General features: G+C 37.7%; 1 protein-coding gene across 2 annotated transcripts; it reads left to right on the top strand.

The window, feature by feature from the left end:
* The first annotated feature begins 1,851 nt into the window (after positions 1–1,851).
* Positions 1,852–6,412, top strand: LOC112162570 (HLA class I histocompatibility antigen, B alpha chain). 2 transcript variants are annotated; one of them, XR_004948732.1, is made up of 7 exons: positions 1,852–2,067; positions 2,761–3,021; positions 3,143–3,415; positions 4,203–4,487; positions 4,729–5,079; positions 5,788–5,819; positions 6,141–6,412. XR_004948732.1 is itself a non-coding variant. In XM_036214367.1 (5 exons), the coding sequence occupies exons 1-5, from the start codon at positions 2,013–2,015 to the stop codon at positions 4,893–4,895; spliced, it is 1,041 nt and encodes a 346-aa protein (XP_036070260.1). In that variant the 5' UTR covers positions 1,852–2,012; the 3' UTR covers positions 4,896–5,188. The 2 variants fall into 2 exon arrangements, 1 of the variants encoding a protein (XP_036070260.1); XM_036214367.1 differs by lacking the exons at positions 5,788–5,819; positions 6,141–6,412 and having other exon boundaries at positions 4,729–5,188.
* Positions 6,413–8,217: the final 1,805 nt, after the last annotated feature.

Here is an 8,217-nt window from a genome sequence, read left to right as displayed (position 1 = left end):
AGTGCTAAGGTGAGCTGATACCTGTGCTCAGGTGAGTGTTTATGTTTCACTGAGGTGGATGGTGATGGAATGTACTCAGGGGGAGAGGAATGTACTCAGGGGGAGGACACATTTCTCCTCCTTGGCATACAGCTGGTGTTTAATGAGCCGCTGCAGCACCTGCCGGACATGCGTGACGTGTTCCTCAAACCAGGATGTCGTTAGTGTATACAACAACAAAACGTTGTAGCATGTCACGGAAAATGTCATTAACAAAGGCCTGGAATACCGAGGGAGCGTTACATGACCAGGTACTCATAATGTCCTGAGGTGGTCGAAAAGGCGGTCTTCCATTCGTCCTCCTTCCGTATTCTGATGAGATTTTAAGCGCTCCTCAAGTCCAGTTTTGTGAAAAAGCGGGCTGAGCGGAGCTGCTCCAGAGCGGAGGGAACCAGAGGCAGGGGGTAACGGTATTTCACTTCGTTCAGGTTGCAGTAGTCCACACATGGTCTCAGACCACCATCCTTCTTCTTCACAAAGAAGAAGCCAGCAGATGCAGGTGACGTCGACAGTCGAATGAAACCCTTTGATAATTCCTCCTTGATGTAGGACTGCATGGCAGCTGACTCAGGTTGTTATAAAACTTCCAGCTGATTTTATTTCTTTTTATTTTTTTTTTTATATAACCAGAGGGCTGCACGGTGGCACAGTGGTTAGCGCTCTTGCCTCACAGCGAGAAGGCCCCGGTTCGACTCCCGGCTGGGACCTTTCTGTGTGGAGTTTGCATGTTCTCCCCGTGCATGCGTGGGTTTTCACCGGGGACTCCGGCTTCCTCCCATCGTCCAAAAACATGCTTCATAGGTTGATTGGTAACTCTAAATTGCCCCTAGGTGTGAATGGGTGTGTGATTGAGGCCCTGCGACAGACTGGCGACCTGTCCAGGGTGTACCCCACCTTCGCCCATCACTAGCTGGGATAGGCTCCGGCACCCCTGTGACCCCGACAGGGACAAAGCGGTCAAGAAAATGGATGGATGGATTATATAACCAGCAAAAAAATCCCATTGAGATCCATTGATCTCTTTTTCAAGGGAGTCCTGGTCAGGAGGCAAAGATTACACACTCCCAAAACAGGTCATAGAATTAAAATATGCTGAAAATAACAAAGTATGATGAAATAAAACAGAATAAAGCACAGTAATTTATTCTTAATTAATACTAACAACTACTGGTTACAACCGAGGTCTGCAGAAGAGCATCTCTGAACACGTCCAGCCTTGAGGCAGATGGACTAAAACAGCAGACGAACACACCGGGTACCCCTCCTGTCAGCTACGAACAGGAAACTGATGTGACAATTCACACAGAATCACCAAATTTGGAAACCAGAAGATTGAAAACCATTGTCTGGTCTGATGAGTTTCCATTTCTGCTGCAACTATTGGATGGTCATAATTTGCCGTCAACAACATAAAGCATGGAACCATCCTACCTAAATAATTTGCAGTAGGAAAAACTAATGTTTAGTAATTATCCGTTGTTATATGCTTCTATAACAAAGTCACTTTAATAAATTACATTTTTTATCCAAAATTAGTCAAACAAAAGTTGTTATTTAATTATTTTTTAGCACATAAAGCTCTTGTTGTTTTACACAGAATGTGTAAGGACAGAGAGAATATACAGTACATTGGCACAACACGTGTTTTAAAACCTGTCTGGTTGGTAGAAAGTGGTGCGTTCGTGGTCCTCTGAAAGCTTGAGCGTTTTTTAAACAGATTTTTTTTTTTCTAAATGTATTTAACATACTTTTACGGTCTATACATTTAAGAAAAAAACCTTTTGTAATATTTATAGCTTATGAAGTGTCTTCTAAAATTGTTTAGTGGTGTGTCTGGTGAAAAAATCTAAGCGTGAAGAGGTGATCACTCCAACGTACGAGCAAACCTGAAGGCATCTTCCTTCAAAAATATTAACATGAGGAAACAAGTTTCCTTTACTGTTGCGTTGATCAGCATGAATGAATGACAGACTATGTTCTTCGTCGTGAATTTTTTTGTTTTTGCCATCATAAACACAGCAAGCAATGGTAAGTTAGACATTTTTAACAGTATTATCGGTTAAAATGAAAATTTTAAAGTATATAAAAGGCTACAATTAAGTCATTTTAGAGAAAAAAATATGATGGATCTATTTCAGAAATCGCAAACCAACCTCACACTTTGTATTTTTTTTAAGACCATGTCAGTCTCTGCTGCTTCTCCTGTAAAGCGCTTCAGTTTACTGATAAATCTTCAATTGAGCAGATTTTTGTTTTCATTTAATAATTTTGGACCTTAATTGCCTATGAAGGTTTGAACTGAGAGTTTAATCAAGAGAGAAATGTGTGAAAATGTTAATAATTGTGATTTTTAGTGAGGGGTTTTATATCCTTAAAACATCTGTAATCTTTCTTTGCAGATTTTACCTACAGGTTATTTTTAGAATGAACAACCTGTGCCTGAAAATAACCTGTGAGAACCGACCGAATGAATGAATGAATGACACATAACTAAAATCTTAAATTAATTAATTTTAACAAATACTCTTAACTGGTTTCTTTGTTGTAAAATCTGTTACCATTAGAGCTCATGCGATAAATTTTTGCCCATATGACCACTATTTTTTCGTTTTTTAATAGAATTCTCAAATGCATTCATTCTCTTCATCCAGCAAACACAGCTGATCAAATGGCATTAGTCTCTGGTGTTTACAGCTTTTTAAAAATTATTATTATTTACAGAGAAACACTCGCTGAGACACATCTACACGGCCTTCTCCAAACCTGTGAACTTCTCGGGCATCCATAATTTCACTGCTATGGGTCTACTGGACGACAGAATGATCTACTACTACGACAGCTCTATGGATAAGAAAATTCCCAAACAGAAGTGGATGAAGGAGAGACTCAAGCCGGATTACTGGGATAAAGGTACAGAGTTCCTGAGGAGAGAGCAGATGCGGTTCAGTGATATCTTCAACCAAATGAGACAAAATTCTAGTGGTGAGTTTTTAAGGTTTATTATGACAGAAACAATAATACTTTATATAATATAGTAATAATTGATGTATTTCAGTTGAAAATACAGTTTATTTTAATGTTTATTCCATCTGTCTCTGCTCAGACACTCATGTTCTTCAGTGGATGCATGGCTGTGTCGGCGAAGAGGATAAAAATGGCAGCGTCAGGTTTCAGGATGTTGAGGATGGCATGGACATGTACAATTTTGACGGAGATGAATTCCTGCCTAACGATACTGAAAAACAAGAATGGGCGTTTGCAGCAGATGCAAAACTCTTCCCCAAGATGGAGGCTTACCAAGTGAAGGAGTGCATGGACTGGATGGACACGTTTCTCGGTTATTTAAGATCACATCTCAGAAATGCAACTCTTGCCGGTATGTTAAACCTTCTTCTGCCTTCTGCCTGCCAATACCAGATATTTCACATATCAATTTTAAATATATATATATATGTGTATGTCAGTGGCGGGCCGTGCATTTCACACCTAGGCCTTCAGTAGTGCTCCATCTGAATCAATCCAACCCTCATTAACTATTTTATGGCAATAAAACTTCTACTGCAGGTACAGCTGCCACACACACCAAAAGCATAAAAAATAACCTGATAAAATTTCAATATTATGTAGGGAGATAGCAAAATTTTACTCACCAAAAATCCAGATTATTTAAACACAAAATCCATCCTTTCTATCCTCAAGAAGATTTCAATCACTCTGTCGTGCAGAATCCGTGCGTTTCGCAGATAGAAAGTGTTCCGTGGCTGTGATAAGCTGGAAAAGGCTGCATGCGGGAATTGTTCTGGTATTCGTGAAGCCTCTAGTGGTCGAGGAGGGAGACAAACATCAGTTTTTCGTGATTTTGAAATCTGGTCTGTGTCTGGAAAATAATATTGTCGGTAGTGCGCGCGAGGATTTTGCGCTGCACCTCTTCGTGAGCTCGGAGCGCCCGTGGTGCGTTCAGGGACCTCGTAGATTTCCTCGTATCAGCTTCACTCCCGCTAAACGGTGTCATGGAACTCCTTTACCCGTGCCAGACAAAACTGTGCCACAACTTTACCCAGACATTCCTTTTCTATAAAGAAGTCTTGCTTGACTAAACTGAAATCTTTTGCACACTGTTGAATATCGACCCTGACAGCAAAGCTTTTTGTTTCTCGTTACAGCTCCACCTAAAGTGTTTGTGTTTAAAACTCCAGCTAAAGAAAAGGCAAACATTGTGCTGACCTGCTTAGCCACAGGCTTCTATCCAAAAGATATTACTATGGAGATCAAGAGAGACGGCCGTGTTCTAACAGCAGATGATGGTCTGGTGTCGACTGGCATTCGCCCAAATGACGATGACACCTTCCAAAGACGAGAGCATGTGGAGATTCTGAGGACAGACTCCTCAAATTACACTTGCAGAGTCATCCATAAAGGCTTCAGCATTGATGTTGAGGAGACCTGGGGTAATATATATATATATATATATTTTAACTCTGTTATTTCTTCAACTTGAACAGTTCTATATTGTTTTTTTGTGTAGATTACTTTTAGCTGCAAAAAGCATAAGAAGTGCTTTTTATAAATAAAGTTTGATTAATTAAGTTAGAAAGTACGTCTGCTTTACACAGCAAATGTCATTAGAAGCTTGTCAAAAATAAACAAACATAAAATACATATTAAAAAAATGACTTTTCTAAATTTTAGATCGCCAACCTTCTCCGAATGATGCAACAGGAACTCCTATTGGTGGCGTTGTTGTTGGCGTTGTTGTTGGTGTTGGAGTCGTCTTGATTGCTGTGTGTGTTGCAGTGTGGTGCAGAAAAAACGTAAGCAAAGAAATTATTCTTCTGTTTTTTTTTATTTTTTTATAACTGTTGAATGGACGTGCACTTGATGATCCACTACATTTTTATAGATCCAATATGATGTTAATTCATCAAAACCGCATTTATTGTGTTTGGTTTTAGCTTTACAAACTCTGACTCTGTTTCTGTTTGAACTTTATTTTTTTTTTAAGTTGCCCAAGATAACCTCCTTCTGCAGCAGATGCAATAGGTAAGTGTCTCTCTTTTATGTTAGGAATTTTTGTTTCCTTATTCATGAAGCGTTTGATGTGAATGAGGAAACATGTTTTTTTTTAGCTTCAGAATAATGTTCCTCTGTAAAATAAAAACATTCTTACATTTCATTGAAACATTTATCAGCAATACCCCATTTTTTTATTGACTAATGAACTTAAATATCAAAGAAAATCTGTAGGTTTAGACATTTACAATATTTAAATGCTTTTATCTGATGCACTGTATATTATTTAGGCCAAACAGTTTTAATAAAAAAAACAACTTCTCTTTAAAAAGTCTTTCATCTGTGATTATCAGTACATTTTAGCTGCTCCTGAGTCAGCTGATGCAATTTCTCCATGCCGGCTCGCTAAAAAATACAATTGCTTTTAAAGATTCAAATGTTTAAAATATTGGCTTGGTCATATCATGTATCTCCTGGGCAGTAACAAAAAAAAAATATTACATTTTTGTGTTGACAAATGACAATCATAAAATGTTCTTCATATTTGTGTTGTTGTTTTTTTAACACTTACAATTACTTTTTGTGACTTGGTTAACACATATTTATTACATTTTTTTTTTTAATTGTCTAAATTTCCATCTTAATTACAAATGCTTTAGATATATTTTTAGTTTTATATTTTTTTAAACAAATCTGTGGAAAAAAAAACTGTAATTAACCAGAGTTTTTCTTGAACAGGATCTTCAACGCTGCTTACCATTCTCACAGAGGTATCTATTTGTACTGTTTGATGCATTGTACAGAATGATGAATCACTCATGATATGAACCTAAATATTTACAATCATAAATGCTTTCTATTTTTAATGTACTTTAATCTTATAATATTGAAATTCCTGCTGAAATCTTAAGTTTACCTGCACCATATTAAATGCCAAATGTAATCATTTTTTGGGTTTTCTGTTGTGCATTTAATAAATGATCACCTTTTACTCTGTATATGTTAGCTTCCAGTAAAACTGAAAGGAGATGTAAAAAAACCCAGAAAGATCTGTTCTTATAATAGTCATTAACACCCATTTCTTTCTACAGTTAATGAAAGCGATGGAGATGATCTGTCTTATTCAATGGCTTCAACTTCAATTTAAGCTCCACAGCAAGTCTGTTGGTCATAAAGGAATCATAATTCTATCAGGTGATATGACAAAGTGAATGTTAAGTTCTATGTCTCTGTATGGTAAATTCTTCTCTTTTTTTTCTAATTTTTTCTAAATTTTGTCTTAGATAAATAAAATATTTGTGACCAAAACCATCTGCAGTATTTTAAAATGTTTTTTTTTTTTTTATTTACCTTTAAGTATTAAGGGGGCTGTACCATGATTTTCTTCAACCTTTCAGGGTAAACTATATCCATATATATGATCATATATCTCATTGGGAAGACTAAAAAAACAAATTTAGAAGATTTGGTGCCTGGAAAAACCCCACAAAGAACCCAGCCAGGATTCAATTTTTCATTTTTGTCGACCGTTTTAATACCCGGGAGTGAAACGGCTCAAGTTTTGAGCCTCCGCCTTTCGCTCCTTCTTGGTCCCGCCCATTTCACAATGTCATCCTTGAGCTCACCTCTGTAGCCTCTACCCCGTGATCTAAACTTGTAAACAAAACCACATGACTAAAGCTCTCTTCACTCAAGAGTAAGGCGGAGGAGCTGCGGTCTGTAAATTTTGACAGGATTTTTCCGTTTTTCAAACGTTGTTTTTTGCTGATGGATTTTGAGCGTCTGTATGAAGGGCTTGTTCAACACTTTTACTACAGCTTTGAAACCGCGGCAGAATCCTGCATGACGGTTACTGGGGACGCTACAGGTACACACGGTAAAGAACACATCAGTAGAATCATATGGATCACGTTAAAAGTTGTTTTATTTGAGCAAAAATTCATCCAACCACATTTTAATGAGTTTCCATGTCTCATCGTTGTGGTTTTATGGGATTGTTTTTAAGAGAATTCTGTTTAAACTGCAACAGATCTTTAAGTGCAGCAGCCCGCACGCACGCCGTGTAGGAGACAAAGAAAAGCGAGTTATACGTTTTTCAGTGGTGTTAAAATAATCGTTCTAACAAGTTAAACAGTTGCACCAATTATTTCCTTTTGGCTAACATGACAATCAATGCTCTACATTCGTCCGCGGCTCACCGATCACCTCATTTCTGTGTTTACATCACGTGACTGTCTGTTACGGTGGCCGTTTTGCTTCTGAGGAATCTAAGGGCGAACAAAAGTTCGAGCGAGATTACATTGAAAGATGGGTCAGAGAGCGGTTCCTGGTACAGGAAGGTAGTTATCTCCTGCCACAGCTCAACGGAGAAGGTGGGTGTGTTTTCATTGTAGTCTGGGGGCGGAGCTTGCAGCAGAGATTTTTCCTGTAGGGAGCTGTTGGCATCGATCTTACATCAACACGTTTCCAACCGCTCGTTTTCATGGGTATGGGAGGGGCTGGTTTTTAGAGGATTACTCTTAAATACATGAATAGATCAAAATACCTCTTTGGGGTTCTTTATAGCGAGGAATGAACAGTAAAATGCATTTAAAACCTCAAAAAGTAGAATTTTCATGGTAGGGCCTCTTTAATACGTGTCCGAATTTAAACTGAATTAGCAAGTAGGACATGATTTAGTGACCAGATTCTGTGGTTTAAAAGGGAAAAATAGCATCCATTATCCATTTTGAATGTTAGACTTTCACAATGTCTTTTAGTGCCACAATTTTTGTCTTCAGTGTTTCTTTTGATCACTCATACTCCTTTCCTCTGTTTTTTCTGTATGTATTCTGAGACACGGAGCAAAGTTGTCTACTTTTTTTTTTTTTTGCCAATTTGTCATTTAGTTTCATGTAATGCAAGAATAAAGTGTGAATATTTTTAAAATAATTATTGTGATCTGGTTTCTGTCTTAAAGGTGATATGCTTCATTTTCTATTAAAAGAACACTTTTAACCATGTGGTTCTGATGTTTTTTTTTATTTTTTATACTGCTAAAACCACGTGCCACAGTGGTCCAGTATAAGTACTAAATCGCCACTAAACGCACCACGGTTGCTCTTAAATGCATTGAGCTGCATTAGAAACAGTTTCACAGCAAGATATTGGACAATATAATTTCCCAGA

Source organism: Oryzias melastigma, linkage group LG11, assembly GCF_002922805.2.
Source record: "Oryzias melastigma strain HK-1 linkage group LG11, ASM292280v2, whole genome shotgun sequence".
In the NCBI taxonomy this organism is placed as follows: Eukaryota; Metazoa; Chordata; class Actinopteri; order Beloniformes; family Adrianichthyidae; genus Oryzias; species Oryzias melastigma.
The sequence above is the reverse complement of the archived record's forward strand: the minus strand, read 5'-3'. Positions and strand labels throughout refer to the sequence as shown.